We start from the raw sequence: 20,297 nt of genomic DNA, 5'->3' as shown, positions 1-20,297 counted from the left end.
TGCTGTCAAGACAGACATCTCCATATAGTCAAGCGCGGTTCACTTTGTTTCAAGGAAACCTTTACTTTTTAATGAAAGTTACAGTATTCATAATGGATTCTCATTGAAAACGTCTGCATTAAATTCAAAGGGATGTATAGCTCTTTCCTGAGATGCCACACTATGCAATGATACTGTATAGCAGGGGTGTCAAACTCGATTTCTTTGAGGGCTGCATCAGGGTTGTGTTTGACCTCCAGGGGCCGGAGTGGTGTGGCCAGGGTGGGCGTGGCCATTTTGACATTACTCGTGTTGGTGGTGGCCTGAGTGGTCTGCCAGTGAAAACGGACTCCCAAGCTCCATTTTCAGCTGCTACGGACTCCTGCAACTCGTGTGTGGCTCTCCTGAGCTCCATTTTCACTGGCAGAGGCACCACGGGCCAGTCCTTTGCTGTTTCCAGATCCACGGACCAGATCTAAGCACCCCATGAGCTGGATCCGCCCCCCCCCCCGGGGCCTTGAGTGACACCCCTGCCGTATAGGTTAGGAGTATAGATTTAGCTTACTTGGCAGCTTCCTGCTTCTTTCGGTCTTGCTCGCTATTCTGGCCTTGCTTTGGCTGCTGCAATCAATTGCATCAGCTAGCAACTCAATCTGCCTGCCTGCAATCCATCTCATCGGTGAGCAACTCAATCTGCCTGCCTGCAATCCATCTCATCAGTGAGCAACTCAATCTGCCTGCCTGCAATCCATCTCATCAGTGAGCAACTCAATCTGTCTGCCTTTTCCCTTGAATTGGGTAAGTAAGGGTGGGGAACTTTAAAAAATAGCTAATTGGGGTTTTTTTAATTTTTTTTAGAACATAGCAATTTAAAGTTAAGGAAGTTTTAAATTTAGCTGCTTTTATCTAAAAATATAAATAAAATGAAATAATTCCCGAGGCACCAAGAAGCATTGCAAAATGAGGTCAAATGTACCATATCTCTAGGTCAGCTGTGAAAAGTTTGGGAGATTCCATTTCTGTTCTTTAGTGATAGGAATCAAGTGCCAGACAAAGACATCAAGCCAAAATGTAGTGTGTTTGTTTGTATGCTATCTATCTATCTATCTATCTATCTATCTATCTATCTATCTATCTATCTATCTATCTATCTATCTATCTATCAATCATCTGTCTATTGCTATTTGTCTAAAGCAAGGGTGTCAAACTCGATTTCATTGAGGGCTGCATCAGGGTTGTGTTTGACCTCCAGGGGCCGGAGTGGTGTGGCCATTTTGACATTACTCGTGTTGGTGGTGGCCTGAGTGGTCTGCCAGTGAAAACGGACTCCCAAGCTCCATTTTCGCTGGCAGAGGCACCACGGGCCAGTCCTTTGCTGTTTCCAGATCCACGGACCAGATCTAAGCACCCCATGAGCTGGATCCGCCGCCCCCCCCCCCGGGGCCTTGAGTGACACCCCTGCCGTATAAATTAGGAGTATAGATTTAGCTTACTCGGCCAGAATGAGGTTCCAGTCAAAAGGTTTAAAATGGGCCTGGTGGGAATTCGCTAATTGCCAGAAACTGTAATACTTCACTAGCAGAAATAACGAGAATCCATCCAGCAGTACTTTTGTGGACCTAATTTCTGGATTCCATCTCCAGTTCCCATACTACCTGATCTAGTAGGGCTGACATCAACAGCTGCTATGATTTTTATTTAACTGTAGCCAGAAAGCCTAGCCTGGACCTAGGTTCACAAATGGCAAGCTCAGTCTTGGTATGTGGGTTAGGTCATTCTCAACAAACCAGAGGACACCAAGAGGCTTTTATAACTGATGGCCCCATTTATTTATTTATTTATTTATTCATACTTTTATTTAGACTTTGAGAGCACAATGTGAGTCCTTTTATAAAATGGCAATTGTGGAGCAAGGCCAGTCATAAAACTGCCATTTCAGTAAACAGAAATTTGAATGGGCTTATTCCATGCCAACTCTAGTAAACTAATTTTTGATATGATCTGTTATCATTGCTTCCCTTTGCCTTTTTGGGGGAAGGGAGAAATCGATCATATTTCAAATCAAAGCATTGGATTTGGGTCACTCTGACTCGCATTGTCTAATAATGCTTGGTGAACCATTTTAAAAAAAAAAAAAAAAAAGAATCTGTGGTTGGCCTATATTCATGCCAGGGGTGAAATGCTCCCGGTTCAGACTGGATCGGGCGATCCGGTAGCGATTGGGGCAGGTAGTTCGGAGAACTGGTAGCAAAAATCCCTGCCCCCCACCCCCCCGCCCATGCCCACCCAATCGCCCGGTCCCCACTTGCTTACTTGGCAGCTTCCTGCTTCTTTCGGTCTTGCTCGCTATTCTGGCCTTGCTTTGGCTGCTGCAATCAATTGCATCAGCTAGCAACTCAATCTGCCTGCCTGCAATCCATCTCATCGGTGAGCAACTCAATCTCCCTGCCTTTTCCCTTGAATTGGGTAAGTAAGGGTGGGGAACTTTAAAAAATAGCTAATTGGGGTTTTTTTTTTAATTTTTTTTTAGAACATAGCAATTTAAAGTTAAGGAAGTTTTAAATTTAGCTGCTTTTATCTAAAAATATAAATAAAATAAAATATTTGTGCAGCTTTCTGAAATTTGGTGTGTTTCTGTAGTGTTTCACTCTAACTACACAAACACATAAAATCTCACAAAGCTGTATGTGGCATTTTGTGTGTATGTGTGAGTCAGTTGTGTTGTGTGTGTGTAAAGTGTGAAAGTTGGTTTTTGGGCTTTTTGTGGCTGTGTGAGGTTCCTGCTTGTTGCAGAGGCCATTTTGGGTGAGGTGCAGCTGCTTTTACATTGTGTGTGGGTCAGTTGTGTTGTGCTGTGTTTGTGTAAAGTGTGAAAGTTGGTTTTTGGTACCTCTTATTGTTTTGTGTACTTCATTTATTTATTTTTATTATTTATTGTTATTGGCCATGCCCACAGAACCGGTAGCAAACATCCCTGCCCCCCCACCCCCGCCCATGCCCACCCAATCGCCCGGTCCCCACTTGCTTACTTGGCAGCGTGCTGCTTCTTTTGGGCTCGCTCGCTTTTCCCGCCTTGCTTCGGCTGCTGCAATCAATTGCATCAGCTAGCAACTCAATCTGCCTGCCTGCAATCCATCTCATCGGTGAGCAACTCAATCTGCCTGCCTGCAATCCATCTCATCAGTGAGCAACTCAATCTGCCTGCCAGCAATCCATCTCATCAGTGAGCAACTCAATCTGCCTGCCTGCAATCCATCTCATCAGTGAGCAACTCAATCTGCCTGCCTGCAATCCATCTCATCGGTGAACAACTCAATCTGCCTGCCTGCAATCCATCTCATCAGTGAGCAACTCAATCTGCCTGCCTGCAATCCATCTCATCGGTGAGCAACTCAATCTGCCTGCCTGCAATCCATCTCATCAGTGAGCAACTCAATCTGCCTGCCTGCAATCCATCTCATCGGTGAGCAACTCAATCTGCCTGCCTGCAATCCATCTCATCAGTGAGCAACTCAATCTGCCTGCCTGCAATCCATCTCATCAGTGAGCAACTCAATCTGCCTGCCTGCAATCCATCTCATCGGTGAACAACTCAATCTGCCTGCCTGCAATCCATCTCATCAGTGAGCAACTCAATCTGCCTGCCTGCAATCCATCTCATCGGTGAGCAACTCAATCTGTCTGCCTTGTCCCTTCAATTGGGTAAGTAAGGGTGGGGAACTTTAAAAAATAGCTAATTGGGGTTTTTTTAATTTTTTTTTTAGAACATAGCAATTTAAAGTTAAGGAAGTTTTAAATTTAGCTGCTTTTATCTAAAAATATAAATAAAATAAAATCTCACAAAGCTGTATGTGGCATTTTGTGTGTATGTGTGAGTCAGTTGTGTTGTGTGTGTGTAAAGTGTGAAACTTGGTTTTTGGGCTTTTTGTGGCTGTGTGAGGTTCCTGCTTGTTGCAGGGGCCATTTTGGGTGAGGTGCAGCTGCTTTTACATTGTGTGTGGGTCAGTTGTGTTGTGCTGTGTTTGTGTAAAGTGTGAAAGTTGGTTTTTGGTACCTCTTATTGTTTTGTGTACTTCATTTATTTATTTTTATTATTTATTGTTATTGGCCATGCCCACCCAGTCACCTGACCACCAAGCCATGCCCACCAATTAAGCCACGCCCACAGAACCGGTAGGGAAAATTTTTAGATTTCACTCCTGATTCATGTCCCTTTGGGAGAGAGCCTATAGTCTATATTCTCTTCTCCATAGCTCATTCACATGACCTATGCTGTACAACTATGCTGTAATCATATCTATGTTTCATAAAAACAAATAAGATGGTTATGCCTTCAAAAGAGTTTTAACAGAGAAAGTAGTTCCTTCTGGAACGTGGGCATTTCTTGAATCGATCCCTGGAGGTGGTTCAAAACTTTCCAGTTGGAAAAAAAAATTCTTGAAGGAGGATATTGTGAATATGCTCTCCTGCTAGTTTTTCCAAAGATGTCCATTCATATATTAGCACTTAAAAATAACATATAATTATTTATGATAACAATGAATACTGTACATTTTAAGGCAAAAAGTAATTGATGATCACATGAAGACAGCATGCTACTCATCTGATAAAATTAGCCTCTAGTCTGATATAGATTATGCCACAATAAATCAACTAGTCCATAGGATGTTGTGACCTGTTCTTTTTGTTGTAACAATCATTGATCACAATGGAAGCTGTTTTAGGCGAAATCCTCTAAGTTCTGATCAATCAAATCAGCTGATGAACAGCCAGCACCAATATCATAATCTAAAATAAAATGTCGGGCTATTTTTGAAAGCCACTGCTAATGATTAGCTAAGCAATGGATCACTCCAGGCTGTTAAAAAAAAAAGTTGGCCCACACTGGTCGCCTATGCCCATTTCTCTCGTTTTTCTAGTTCCCCTTGTAACCCTCTGGTGTGTAATGGGATTCAAACGGTCAAGTGGGCACCGGAGCTTCCGTCCCATCAATAGTTCGGCTGGGCTTCTGCCTGTAGCAGTGCTTGGAGTTCTGTGCTGAACGGCCAGAAAGAAATCTATCTTTGTTTGCCAGTCACCTGACCACCAAGCCATGCCCACCAATTAAGCCACACCCACAGAACCGGTAGGGAAAATTTTTAGATTTCACTCCTGATTCATGTCCCTTTGGGAGAGAGCCTATAGTCTATATTCTCTTCTCCATAGCTCATTCACATGACCTATGCTGTACAACTATGCTGTAATCATATCTATGTTTCATAAAAACAAATAAGATGGTTATGCCTTCAAAAGAGTTTTAACAGAGAAAGTAGTTCCTTCTGGAACGTGGGCATTTCTTGAATCGATCCCTGGAGGTGGTTCAAAACTTTCCAGTTGGAAAAAAAAATTCTTGAAGGAGGATATTGTGAATATGCTCTCCTGCTAGTTTTTCCAAAGATGTCCATTCATATATTAGCACTTAAAAATAGCTAATTGGGGTTTTTAATTTTTTTAGAACATAGCAATTTAAAGTTAAGGAAGTTTTAAATTTAGCTGCTTTTATCTAAAAATATAAATAAAATAAAATGTCGGGCTATTTTTGAAAGCCACTGCTAATGATTAGCTAAGCAATGGATCACTCCAGGCTGTTAAAAAAAAAAAGAACATCATTGAGAAAGAAGGAAGGCTCAAACAATATCTAATACCAATCCTTCTTTTAAAATATAAAGTGAGTATGCAGTCAATTGAGCAAATAAGCATATGTATCCTAATTATCTGTTAGATTTATAACCTGACTTTAATTTAGGAACTCAAAATGGCATGCATTGGCCTCCTTCCTTCAATTTTTATCCATAATAAGTCAGCGCATTGTGGAATTTTCTGAAAACAAAAAAGGAAAAACTACAAAGGTTTTGTGCCATTCAGAACAGTGCAACAAACAAGAAATTCTAGAAATGCAGAGAACATGCAGGACGAGAAGAGCACCTACTGTACTTAGTTCTACCTGTCACACCACTGCAAAAGTCACAGTATGTAAATTAGCAATTCAGAATGACAGAAAAGAATTTTGCAAATGATGAGTTTGGGAGCAAGAACAGCAAGACTGAACTACAAATCTTTTAGGGATGAATCCAGAATCAATCTACATGGAAGATGACGCTTTCAACTCTGCAATTTTTTTTTTTAAAAAAAAGATTTGACAAACATTTGTCTATTTGCCAAAGCACCTGAAGGCAAGACAAGGAATAATGGGTGGAAGATTAAAGAGAGTTCCAACCTAGAAATATAGAGAAATTTCCTTACAGTGTGAGAACAATTTGCCTCCAGAAGTTGTAGGTGCTCCATCACTGGAGGTTTTCAAGAGGCAATTGGGCAACCGTTTGTTCTGAATGACATAGGGTCTCCTACTTGAGAACAGGTTGGACTAGAAGACCTCCAAGGTCCCTCCCAACCAGGGGTGAAATGCTCCCAGTTTGGACCGGATTGCCCGATCTGATAGCGATGGCGGCAGGTGATTCGGAGAACCGGTAGCAAAAATCCCTGCCCCACCCCCATCCCAGCTGAGCCATGCAATCATCAGAGGTGTGTTTTTTTTTTTACTTTTAAAAGCATTTTTTCTTCGACCGAAAAAATGCTTTTAAAAGGTTCTGGCGATCAGACAACTCAGCTGGGATCGTCAGAACACTTTAAAGCTTTTGTCTCTGACAATCCCAGCTGAGTTGCCTGATCGCCAGAACCTTTTAAAAGCATTTTTCTTGACCGAAGAGGTTGTAGAAAAATGTTTTAAAGTAAAAAAAAAAGAACATCATTGAGAAAGAAGGAAGGCTCAAACAATATCTAATACCAATCCTTCTTTTAAAATATAAAGTGAGTATGCAGTCAATTGAGCAAATAAGCATATGTATCCTAATTATCTGTTAGATTTATAACCTGACTTTAATTTAGGAACTCAAAATGGCATGCATTGGCCTCCTTCCTTCAATTTTTATCCATAATAAGTCAGCGCATTGTGGAATTTTCTGAAAACAAAAAAGGAAAAACTACAAAGGTTTTGTGCCATTCAGAACAGTGCAACAAACAAGAAATTCTAGAAATGCAGAGAACATGCAGGACGAGAAGAGCACCTACTGTACTTAGTTCTACCTGTCACACCACTGCAAAAGTCACAGTATGTAAATTAGCAATTCAGAATGACAGAAAAGAATTTTGCAAATGATGAGTTTGGGAGCAAGAACAGCAAGACTGAACTACAAATCTTTTAGGGATGAATCCAGAATCAATCTACATGGAAGATGGCGCTTTCAACTCTGCAATTTTTTTTTAAAAAGATTTGACAAACATTTGTCTATTTGCCAAAGCACCTGAAGGCAAGACAAGGAATAATGGGTGGAAGATTAAAGAGAGTTCCAACCTAGAAATATAGAGAAATTTCCTTACAGTGTGAGAACAATTTGCCTCCAGAAGTTGTAGGTGCTCCATCACTGGAGGTTTTCAAGAGGCAATTGGGCAACCGTTTGTTCTGAATGACATAGGGTCTCCTACTTGAGAACAGGTTGGACTAGAAGACCTCCAAGGTCCCTCCCAACCAGGGGTGAAATGCTCCCAGTTTGGACCGGATTGCCCGATCTGATAGCGATGGCGGCAGGTGATTCGGAGAACCGGTAGCAAAAATCCCTGCCCCACCCCCATCCCAGCTGAGCCATGCAATCATCAGAGGTGTGTTTTTTTTTTTACTTTTAAAAGCATTTTTTCTTCGACCGAAAAAATGCTTTTAAAAGGTTCTGGCGATCAGACAACTCAGCTGGGATCGTCAGAACACTTTAAAAGCTTTTTTGTCTCTGACAATCCCAGCTGAGTTGCCTGATCGCCAGAACCTTTTAAAAGCTTTTCTTTTACAGCCTCTTCGACCGAAGAGGTTGTAGAAAAAATGTTTTTAAAAGTAAAAAAAAAAAAAAGTTGGCCACGCCCACCCAGTCACATTACCCCCTCCACCAAGCCACACCCACGGAACCGGTAGTAACAAATTTTACATTTCACCCCTGCTCCCAACCCTGTTATTTTATGTTCTATGAAATAAATAGAATGAAGTGAACCAAGTCAAAATAAATAAAATGAAGCAGAAACTGTCAGCAGTTCTGCCAAGGTTCCTTCATAAGAGATGGGGCTAGCATAATGTCAGCAATATCCTGGAGACAAATGAAAGAAGAGTGTAGCTGACGGACTTCAAGGAATCCACAGATTTTCTACTATTCCATTTTTTATCTTGAACACCAATTGCAAATGTGTGTGCTTATACTTATGAAGCCCATCAACTGAAAAGTTGCACCACAGCGTGGAAGATTCCCAAGGACTGTAAACTTAGCAATCATTGCCCAGTAAACCTTATCTCTTTTTCCCAATTCTGGGTCAAGGGCCTTTAGTTGTCAATGGATTGTTTAACTTGCAAATCAGCACACAGATTGGATATGGCATTCAACTCGATAAACAGATTTGAGCCTTTTATTATGTTCCCCTGCAAAGTCACAAAGAATTTCGGAGGAATGGTTTGGTATGAACACTGATTTAAGTGGACTAAATTGATTAAAGAAAAGAGTAAATCCCCCAATCTGATATCCCCACAGAAGGTTGGATTTTAGCTCTCCTATTTTTCTACAAACGTCTGGGAATAATGCAGATTTTAGTCTAATCTATCTGAAGGGCATGAATCTGGGAAAGATCAATCGGTCTCTACAATTTGAAAATCTAAAGCCCAATTCTCCATGCTTACTGATGCAACACTGCCAGAACAATTATCTTCATTTTTATGTTGGAAATGCTACCACAGTTGTTATGTTTGGGTATTGACGAGGCAGGAGACCAGGTTAGTGACAACAGCTCTTTAATATAGTGTGACCCAGCAAAACTCTGGAGAAAAACCTCTCCTTATATACACTTCAGCCTGAGGCTGCATCCAATCAGAAACGAGATATTTCCCGCCTAAAACTCCCGCCAAAACTTACAGTAATACATTACACTCCTTCCCTCCCAGAAGGCACTTTGCCAATATTTGCATATTACTTCTCTACGTAGTCCTGCAGGTACGTGGGGCGTCTCCTGACTCTCCCGGACCTGCGCAGTTCACTTTCTGGAGTTGAGTCGAGCTTGCCGGAGGGACTTTTCGTTCCTCTGAGCTCCTCCTCCCGGCCATCCGGCCCTGGATTATTCGCCGGCTCGGACCTGCTGTCCTCTAGAGGGACCGGAGGGTGTCGCTGGACCTCGCCTGACTCAGATAAGTCTCTGTTTGGTTCTTTGCTTACGCTTTCTGTTTGTTCTTGGCGCGTGTCAGCTGTGGGGTTAATTAAATCATAGTCAGGGCTGTTCTCGCCTAATTCTGCCTTATCGCTCAATCTGTTTCTTAATTGATCTATGTGGCGCCTCCAGATTCTGCCATCGTCTAGTTCCACTAGATAAGATTTGGGGCCCGTTTTGTCTATGACTATCCCCCTCTTCCAGTTAGGGCCGTCGCTGTAATTATGTGCCCACACCGAGTCTCCTATGTTTAACTCTCGGATTCTATCTGGTTTTGTTTTGAACCCGTCCTGTCGTAGTTCGGTGTAGCCGGTCTAGCGGGCACCGTAGCTTCCGCCCATTAATAGCTCGGCTGGGCTGCGGCGGTGGCCACACAGGGGTCCTGTGTTGACGGTTAGGAATCGTCGATTTGTGCCTGCCAATCGCCGGGCCGCCGTGATAGCGCTTCTTCGCACTCCGGACAAAGCGTTCAGCAAGGCCGTTCGACGCAGGGTGGAACGGCGCTGAGAGGGCATGTCGGATGCCCTCTTCAGCCAGGTACCCTTCAAATAATGCTGCGGTGAACTGTGGGCCGTTATCGGGCACGAGGGTGTCCGGTAGCCCGTGCGTGGGGGAAAGGTGTTCTAGTGCTGAGATGACAGCTCCAGCGGTTGTGGATTTCATTAGGATGATCTCCAGCCATTTGGAGAATGCATCCACCACAATTAGAAATGTTTGGCCGTGGAAGGGCGGCAAAATCAATGTGTATGCGGGACCAAGGGCCTTGGGGTTTCTCCCACTCCAAAACTGGGGCCGTGGGTGGTAGTGGTCTGGATTCCTGACATACTTGGCATCGGCCAACCCTGTCACTGATTTCCCTGTCCATTAGGGGCCACCAGACATAGCTCCTAGCCAAACCCTTCATCCTCACAATTCCTGGGTGACCCTCATGCAGGAGTTCCAGAACTTTTTCTCAGCTTCTCTGGAACTACCACCCTATCCCCCAGAGCAGGCACCCCTTGCACAGACAATTCCCTTTTTCTTTACAAATTCCTTGAAACGTTAGCCCGGCATGATCACATGAAGACAGCATGCTACTCATCTGATAAAATTAGCCTCTAGTCTGATATAGATTATGCCACAATAAATCAACTAGTCCATAGGATGTTGTGACCTGTTCTTTTTGTTGTAACAATCATTGATCACAATGGAAGCTGTTTTAGGTGAAATCCTCTAAGTTCTAATCAATCAAATCAGCTGATGAACAGCCAGCACCAATATCATAATCTAAAATAAAATGTCGGGCTATTTTTGAAAGCCACTGCTAATGATTAGCTAAGCAATGGATCACTCCAGGCTGTTAAAAAAAAAGAACATCATTGAGAAAGAAGGAAGGCTCAAACAATATCTAATACCAATCCTTCTTTTAAAATATAAAGTGAGTATGCAGTCAATTCAGCAAATAAGCATATGTATCCTAATTATCTGTTAGATTTATAACCTGACTTTAATTTAGGAACTCAAAATGGCATGCATTGGCCTCCTTCCTTCAATTTTTATCCATAATAAGTCAGCGCATTGTGGAATTTTCTGAAAACAAAAAAGGAAAAACTACAAAGGCTTTGTGCCATTCAGAACAGTGCAACAAACAAGAAATTCTAGAAATGCAGAGAACATGCAGGACGAGAAGAGCACCTACTGTACTTAGTTCTACCTGTCACACCACTGCAAAAGTCACAGTATGTAAATTAGCAATTCAGAATGACAGAAAAGAATTTTGCAAATGATGAGTTTGGGAGCAAGAACAGCAAGACTGAACTACAAATCTTTTAGGGATCAATCCAGAATCAATCTACATGGAAGATGACGCTTTCAACTCTGCAATTTTTTTTTTTAAAAAAAAAGATTTGACAAACATTTGTCTATTCGCCAAAGCACCTGAAGGCAAGACAAGGAATAATGGGTGGAAGATTAAAGAGAGTTCCAACCTAGAAATATAGAGAAATTGCCTTACAGTGTGAGAACAATTTGCCTCCAGAAGTTGTGGGTGCTCCATCACTGGAGGTTTTCAAGAGGCAATTGGGCAACCGTTTGTTCTGAATGACATAGGGTCTCCTACTTGAGAACAGGTTGGACTAGAAGACCTCCAAGGTCCCTCCCAACCAGGGGTGAAATGCTCCCAGTTTGGACCGGATTGCCCGATCTGATAGCGATGGCGGCAGGTGATTCGGAGAACCGGTAGCAAAAATCCCTGCCCCACCCCCATCCCAACTGAGCCATGCAATCATCAGAGGTGTTTTTTTTTTAACTTTTAAAAGCATTTTTTCTTCGACCGAAAAAATGCTTTTAAAAGGTTCTGGCGATCAGACAACTCAACTGGGATCGTCAGAACCCTTTAAAAGCTTTTTTGTCTCTGACAATCCCAGCTGAGTTGCCTGATCGCCAGAACCTTTTAAAAGCTTTTCTTTTACAGCCTTTTCGGCCGAAGAGGTTGTAGAAAAAATGTTTTTAAAAGTAAAAAAAAAAAAGTTGGCCACGCCCACCCAGTCACATTACCCCCTCCACCAAGCCACACCCACAGAACCGGTAGTAACAAATTTTACATTTCACCCCTGCTCCCAACCCTGTTATTTTATGTTCTATGAAATAAATAGAATGAAGTGAACCAAGTCAAAATAAATAAAATGGAGCAGAAACTGTCAGCAGTTCTGCCAAGGTTCCTTCATAAGAGATGGGGCTAGCATAATGTCAGCAATATCCTGGAGACAAATGAAAGAAGAGTGTAGCTGACGGACCTCAAGGAATCCACAGATTTTCTACTATTCCACTTTTTATCTTGAACACCAATTGCAAATGTGTGTGCTTATACTTATGAAGCCCATCAACTGAAAAGTTGCACCACAGCGTGGAAGATTCCCAAGGACTGTAAACTTAGCAATCATTGCCCAGTAAACCTTATCTCTTTTTCCCAATTCTGGGTCAAGGGCCTTTAGTTGTCAACGGATTGTTTAACTTGCAAATCAGCACACAGATTGGATATGGTATTCAACTCGATAAACAGATTTGAGCCTTTTATTATGTTCCCCTGCAAAGTCCCAAAGAATTTCGGAGGAATGGTTTGGTATGAACATTGATTGAAGTGGTTGATTGATTAATACATTGATTAAAGAAAAGAGTAAATCCCCCAATCTGATATCCCCACAGAAGGTTGGATTTTAGCTCTCTTATTTTTCTACAAACGTCTAGGAATAATGCAGATTTTAGTCCAATCTATCTGAAGGGCATGAATCTGGGAAAGATCAATCGGTCTCTACAGTTTGAAAATCTAAAGCCCAATTCTCCATGCTTACTGACGCAACACTGCCAGAACAATTATCTTCATTTTTATGTTGAAGTAAATGCTACCACAGTCAATACAATTTACTCCTAAAAATAAGTCCGTAGGTCAGAAATATTTAGAAGTGTTCCAAAATCTGCCAATTGCCTCTTATTTTCTTTTGAAAATGACATTAACAGCAGGTGAAACTGCATCAGAGGTGGGTTTCAGCAGGTTCTGACCAGTTCTGGAGAACCGGTAGTGGAAATTTTGAGTAGTTTGGAAACCGGTAATAAAAATTCTGACTGGCTCCACCCCCATCTATTCTCTGCTTCCCAAGTCCCAGCTGATCAGGAGGAAATGGGGATTTTGCAGTAACCTTTCCCTGGAGTGGGGTGGGAATGGAGATTTTACAGTATCCTTCCCCTGCCACGCCCACCAAGCCACACCCACAGAACCAGTAGTAAAAAAATTTGAAACCCACCATTGAATTGCATGTGGACTTAAATGCTTCAAATTAGACTCAACATAGTTAAACAACAAAGAACAGAACCCCAGTTTCTGCCCCAGATAGCCTCAGAATGCCCTTCCATTCTGCTAAGTGTAATCCCAACTCCACAAGGTAGCCATCTTGTTCTGTTTGGTTTTGTAAAACCTCAGATTTAAATTCAAGAATGTTGATTCAGAACATCTCAACCCCTCACACGCTTTTTTTCAGGGAGCAGAAATTTACATTTAGTAAATTTCTACAAGTGGGGCACATTCTAGCCAGCCAACCAGCTCTCCCCCAGAATGATTGGACTGCTTTTCAAATGAATGAGTGGGTCTTCATTCCAGTCTATTAGGACTGAAGCCTCAGACCATTACAATTAATAAGAGAGAGTTTAATAAATAAACTCTCATTTAGTAGTTTAATAAATAAAATATTGTTTAAAACAACTGGTTGTTTGAATAGATGTTCTCCTCCCAAATATGAAAGGATTACTGTTTCACATATATTTAAGACAAAGGATGTTTATGAGAGAAAGTTCATAAAAAATGCTGTTTGTCCTATTACACAAACATTATATGATGTTTAGAGAAAAAAATATTTCTAGAATGCTGTTAGAAAACTCAGAAAGAGAGGACAAAGGTCTTTATTAAATGGAAGCTTTTTGTTCCTGTTCTTGAACAGCTCCCAGATGTTTCAATGAGGCTGATGTCAAAGAACATTCTGGAATATTATCTCCAATGTGATCAGACCAAAATGAATCAGATGTGCATGCACAGAGAATGAAAAGGAAGTTAAACTTTAGCACTGGAACACAATTCCCTTTATCTCATTTGTGCAGCATTTCTCAAAAGTAAAACAAACGGACACAAAGTTCAGTTGCATTACACTCAGCATAAATGGAGAAAAAATTACAACATGCCAAGATAGTGAAGGTTGTAATGCAAGGCACACTTACATGGGAGGACAATTGCAGTCACTTCAGCTTTTATGTTGACGTACGTTGTAAAATGAAGGTGCAAATTAAATACAAATGAGGTAAGATTTGTAGGAATTATTTGGATGAGAAGATGATGGGAATGGATATCAAACCTGCAGATGTCACAAAATTGGTGGGATAGCTAATACTCTAGAAGACAGAAATAAAATTCAAAATTCATGGTAGGTTTGCAAAATGGGTTGTGAACAATAGAAAGAAACAGACAGAACAATAGAAAGAACAGACAGAAATCAAATGCACATGTAGAAGGAGGGATATGTGGATTGGCAAGAGTTTTTTTTTAAAAATCCTGGAATTGTAGTTGATTATAAGGTGAATTACTGTTACTAGGGACTATTACTATTACTATTACTAGGGATGCGGTGGTTCAGGGGCTAGGACGTTGAGCTTGTCGATTGAAAGGTCGGCAGCTCGGCTGTTCGAATCCCTAGTGCTGCCGTGTAATGGGGTGAGCTTCCGTTACTTGTCCCAGCTTCTGCCAACCTAGCAGTTTCAAAAGCACGTAAAAATGCAAGTAGAAAAAAATAGGGACCACCTTTGGTGGGAAGGTAACAGCATTCCGTGCGCCTTTGGCATTGAGTCATGCTGGCCACATGACCACAGAGATGTCTTTGGACAGCACTGGCTCTTCGGCTTTGAAACGGAGATGAGCACTGCCCCCTAGAGTCGGCAACGACTAGCACGTATGTGCGAGGGGAACCTTTACTTTTACCTTATAAGGTGAATGTTGTCAGCAGCATTGTAATTGCAAACAAGGCACATGTATGATTATGGTAATTAGGTTATATCACCATAATACACTAGTTGATACATTTTATTCTGCTTTGGTCAAATCCTACCTCAAGTTCTGGGTGCCAACATATCTTAAGGATTCAAAAATCTGGAACAGTTTCAGAGAAGGACAAAGAGAGGGAAGGAAATTTGAGAAAACTGAAGAGAGAGTGACAATCAAATGACATCTCTCTAAATCTCCACTTGAGAGTCAGAGAATTAGGAAATGAAAGATCATCATCACCTTCCCATCCCGATCACAGTTATATTGATTTTTTTTGTTGTTATTATTAGTCACATAGTCAGCCAGACTATGTTTAGACTGGGTTTGGTTTTTTAACCACCTATCATGTACTTTCCAAGGACCTGGGATAGGCTGTTATTTGATAGCATTAAACATATTGTCAGGGGATGTAAGCTCTTTCCAAGTAAAGCTACCATTTTCAATTGACTGATGGGGATTTCATCAATGCCAATAGCAATAGCACTTAGATTTATTTACCGCTTTACAGTACTTTACAGCCCTCTCTAAGCGGTTTACAGAGTCAGCCTATTGCCCCCAACAATCTGGGTCCTCATTTTATTCATCTGGGAAGGATGGAAGGCTGAGTCAACCTTGAGCCTGGTGATTTGAACTGCCAAATTGCAGGCAGCCGGCAGGCAGCAGAAGTAGCCAGCAGAACTGCACTCTAACCACTGCACCACTGTGGCTCATGTTATTGTTATTAATGTTATTAATAATACTATTATTCTATGCATATCCTTTTGCAGTGTTCTTCAACACTGCTCTTTTGATGCTCTTCTAATTGTTTAAGCTTTCTTTTATGGTCCCACTAAATCCAGAGTATCAGATCAGGCAAGACAATACAAATGCGTCTGGTGACAAGGAAGACTGTTTAACTTGCATTACTCTCTGGAAATGCTCATTATGCTAGGAAAACTGGGGCCAATATTACAGGGAAACATTTCAACATACGAGATTTTGCAAGTATTTCCTTCAAGCACCACAACCTAAGTATTTCCTCAGTTTCCCCATTCTTCATGCACTTATAAAAAAAACATTGCATAATCATGATTTAAGCCAAGAAATTGCACAATGGGTTAAGTGTGGCTGCTTGATTGATGGCCACATTGTCTATAAGACACCTTCACTGTAAGCACTTGTAAGAAGGTATTACACCACAGAGGCCTAGATTTTGGAGCAAAGTTTAATTGGAACCACAGTATAAATTCCCCTTATAAGTGTTCTGAATGATAGGCTTCACCCCATTTGGGACAGTTCACAAGAAGTTAGGGAACTATAGCTAGAAAGGATTTATTGAAGGTAACAGGAAGCCACAACCCAATTTCATCAACTTCAACGATTCAATAATATATCCTACACAGAGGTGGTATTCAGCCAGTTTTGGCCGGTTCTAGTGAACCGGTAGCGGAAATTTTGAGTAGTTCGGAGAACCGGCAAATACCACCTCTGGCTGGCCCCGCCCCTGATCTATTCACTGCCTCCCGAGTCTCAGATGATTGGCTGGGTCTTCTTTTTTTTTTTTATTGAAAGAGTTTTAAAAAACAAAAACATTTCCCCCCTTTTTCCCCCCTCCCTCCCAAAAAAACCCCCTCCCCCCTCCCTCCCCCCCCCGGCTTCCCGGGTCAATCACAAGGTATTGTTATACATAAACCAAACATAGAATAAAATTTTCCCTTCCAATCCAAATAACCACATCCAAAGCTTTTCATCTCCCAACCCCCTCCCCATTACATAAAATAACTTTCTAATTATTCAAAGGCAATCTGATATTTCTTAATCTGATATCTGTTTTGTAGATAATCAATCCATTTTTTCCATTCAATTAAATATCTTTCCTGCGTATTGTCTTTTAAAAACGCTGAGATTTTAGCCATCTCAGCCAAATTAATAACTTTCAGTATCCATTCTTCTATTGTAGGTATCTCTTCTTTCTTCCAGTATTGTCCAATCAACAGTCTTGCTGCTGTTATTAAATTCAGAATCAATTTAGTCTCAATCCCTGTACAATCCGTTATAATTCCCAAAAGGAAAAATTGTGGCAGGAACTTTATCTTCTTCTTCAGTACATTTTGAATAATCCACCAAATTCTTATCCAAAAGACCTTAATTTTCTTGCAAGTCCACCAAATATGAAAATATGTAGCGTCATCACAATCACACCTCCAACATTGGCTGGGTCTTCTTTTGTTGCCTTGCACAGGAGAGCGGAGCTGGAAAGCAGGTTAGCGGGGTGGAGAGGGAATGGGGATTTTGCAGTAACCTTCCCCAGGAGTTGGGAGGGAATGGGGATTTTGCAGTATCCTTCCCTTGCCACGCCCACCAAGCCACGCCCGCCAAGCCATGCCCACAGAACCGGTAGTAAAAAAATTTGAATCCCACCACTGATCCTACATAATGAAATAGTGTTCACCCCTCTTATGTTTTGTTTTCCTTTTATGCCTAAGTGATGGATGACTTGATACAATCTTCTGAGCTTCCCTCTGGCCTTTGCAGCCGTCCAATTTGCTATCATAATCTTTTCTCCTCCATTTTTGTTAAATAGTATTCAGTGAGCAGTCAATTATATTTATACATCAGCAATTTTGCTATCCATAAGTACTATTTATAGCAGGCAATACTCAATGCCTAGAACAGATCGATATAACCATAAGTGCATAATGGATTCTAATAGAAATGACCTTTAAAATAAATTCAGGGTAATTAAAAAGTTATTAACCTGAACATTACACATTAAAAAAAACAAACTTTGGAGTATGGTGCATGAAAGCAAAAAAGCAGATACTGAAGTTATGGAATCTCTCATAAAAGTCCTGATTTAACAGGGATTAACAATCTAAATGTTACTGGGAATCTAAATTATTTTGCCAAGAGTATTTAAAGAATTTAAAGTACCATATTTTTTGGAGTATAAGACGCATCGGAGTATAAGACGCACCTTAGTTTTTGGGAGGAAAATAAGAAAAAAGCTGATTGGCAGGTGGATTAGCCTCCCGGAATACCCCCAATCAGCTGTTCCCAGAGGTGAATTTTAGCAACAGGTTCCTTGGTTGTGAGCTCTGTGCCTTGCTTTTTTTCCCCCTGCCTCTGAAACTGTGTTTCAGAAAAAACTTTTTTCTGCCTCTGAAAGCCTCCAAAACAGAACTTCAGAAAAAAAGCCTCTGAAGGTCTGTTTGGGAGCGTCTTTTCTGAAGCTCTATTTGGGGGCTTTTTTTCTGAAGCTCTATTTGGGGGCTTCTTTTCTGAAGCTCTGTTTGGGGGGCTTCTTTTCTGAAGCTTCTTTCAGCCTCTGAAACCTCCGTTTGAGAAGCTGGTTGGGACTACATTCAGAGTATAAGATGCACCCAGATTTTCACCCTCTTTTTTGGGGGGGAAAGGTGCATCTTATACTCTAAAAAATACGATAATTTTGTCATACACAACCCAATTATTTAGCACATATCCAAGTCAGGTTTCTTTTACAAAGGGATCCTTGGAGATGTTATGCCATTTTGTAATATATCTGTTTATAGGTACAGGAGCTGTGCATAGTGGGGGGGCCAAAAGCCAGGTGTTAAAGCAGGTGACTATCATAGGTGCTCATGAATCTGATTTCTAGAGATAGGAGAACTCCAACAATACCTTAAGGCTTAATGAGACTTTTTCATTTGCATGGGTACATGCTCATGTCTAATCAATACCGAGGGGCTAGCCTAGGTTTTCATAAGTGGAATTCTTGCTTGAGCTACTGCTCCAGAAAAATATTGTGAAAAGAATTTAAAGTTCTTTTCTCTGCAACCATGAAAGGAAACTCCCCCTTCATCCTATCGTCTGGTTCTTTAGAATTCTTCCCCAACTCCTAAGGTCCCTTCTAACCAGGGGTAAAATGCTACTAGTTTGCTCTGGTTCGGGCAAACTGGTAGTGATAAAAACCAGTTCGGACAAACTGGTAGTAAAAAAAAGCTGCGATCCGACCATCAGTTGTGCCGCACGGTTTAGCTTTGCTTGAAAGCAGGATTTCCTGCTTTCTAGCAAAGCTAAACCGCGTGGCACAGCTGATCCCCCCCTTGCTGTTATACTTACCTTCCCAAGCCACCTTTTGGCACGTACTGCACATGTGCGCGCGTGCAGTATGTGCCCAAAGGAGGCTTGTGAAGAACAGCGAGGGGGGATCAACTGTGCCGCGTGGTTTAGCTTCACTAGAAAGCAGGAAATCCTGCTTTCTAGCAAAGCTAAACCACGCGGCACAGCTGATCGTCAGATCGTAGCTTTTTTAAACTACCGGTTTGACTGAACCGGTAGCTAGCTACCGGTTTGCCCGAACTGATAGCTTTTTAAACATGCAGCACGTGTTTGGTGCACAGTGCGCATGTGCTTGCAGTGCACACTTGGCGCACATGAGTGGCCAGCGAACCGGTAGTAAACCAGTTCAGATTTCACCACTGCTTCTAACCCTATTATTCAATATTCTATGTTGGTATGTTCCCACTATTGGTATATACCAACTATTGATATATTGACCATCAATTGTGTTGTAAAAGTTGTACCTTGATGAACGTATCTTTTCTTTTATGTACACTGAGAGCATATGCACCAAGACAAATTCCTTGTGTGTCCAATCACACTTGGCCAATAAAATTCTATTCTATTCTATTCTATTCTATTCTATTCTATTCTATTCTATTCTATTCTATTCTATTCTATTCTATTCTATTCTATTGTTGGTATATTCCCAATTGTCCTAGCATGGCTGACTCAGGAATTCTGGGAGTTGAAATCCACAGGTCGTAAAATTGCCCTAGTTATCCACTCCTTTCTTAGATGGTACGGTTGCCATCCCCTTGCTCAGCAACTGGTTGGAGGAAGAGTATTTTCCTCTTTTTTCTTCTTACGCAAAAGACTCCAAAAAGGTTGCAACCACATAGCTAGCTACCCTTGCTTTGTTCCCTTACTCTCCCTATGAACTAGCTGAAGAGAACAAAGCATAGTGTGTGTGTGTGTGTGTGTGTGTGTGGGAGCAGTGAGAATGCTCACATAGTTGTGTACAAGTGCTGCACAAGGTATGAGAGATGAAGCTGCTGGTCCCTGTGGAAGACCCTGGAGATTGGAAGGGTAAACCTTTAACTGTTTCTGGAGGTGGAGAAAGAGTCAGAACCTCTCTCAAAATAATCTAGTGAGATTATTTGCAAATTACTGTGCTGAATGTTCATATCAAAATAACACAAATGTTTGCTTGGAGGTACCAGAGCAAACCTGTCTAACAGGTTTGCCCAATGTTAAGAAGTTCCTATTCAGTCCAGTTACTAAATCTGAAGTATTATTTCCCTTCCCACCTCCCACCTGTCTTTCTTGTGATAAAACTCTGTGTGTGTGTGTGTATGTGTGTGTGTGTGTGTGTGTGTGTGTTTGTTTGTTTATCTGTCTCTCTGTAGGTATGTGTATATCGGGCGGGTTTCACTACCGGTTCGCTCGTGGGCATCTGCACAATCCCATA

General features: G+C 41.5%; 1 protein-coding gene across 3 annotated transcripts in view; it reads right to left on the bottom strand.

The window, feature by feature from the left end:
- RANBP3L (RAN binding protein 3 like) overlaps nucleotides 1-20,297 on the bottom strand; it is a 64,533-nt gene that overhangs the window by 7,771 nt on the left and 36,465 nt on the right. The window contains exon 15 of one of the 3 annotated variants that reach the window (XM_058170125.1): nucleotides 13,990-14,160. The exons of the other annotated variants lie outside the window; for them this stretch is intronic. Coding sequence (XP_058026108.1) covers nucleotides 14,153-14,160 — 8 coding nt within the window. The 3' untranslated portion in view covers nucleotides 13,990-14,152. The remainder of the gene's footprint in view (nucleotides 1-13,989; nucleotides 14,161-20,297) is intronic. 3 annotated transcript variants of the gene reach the window in all.

This window comes from Ahaetulla prasina, chromosome 2 (genome assembly GCF_028640845.1).
Source record: "Ahaetulla prasina isolate Xishuangbanna chromosome 2, ASM2864084v1, whole genome shotgun sequence".
NCBI classification, from domain to species: domain Eukaryota; kingdom Metazoa; phylum Chordata; class Lepidosauria; order Squamata; family Colubridae; genus Ahaetulla; species Ahaetulla prasina.
Note: the sequence above shows the minus strand (reverse complement) of the source record. Positions and strands in the feature narration are given on the sequence as shown.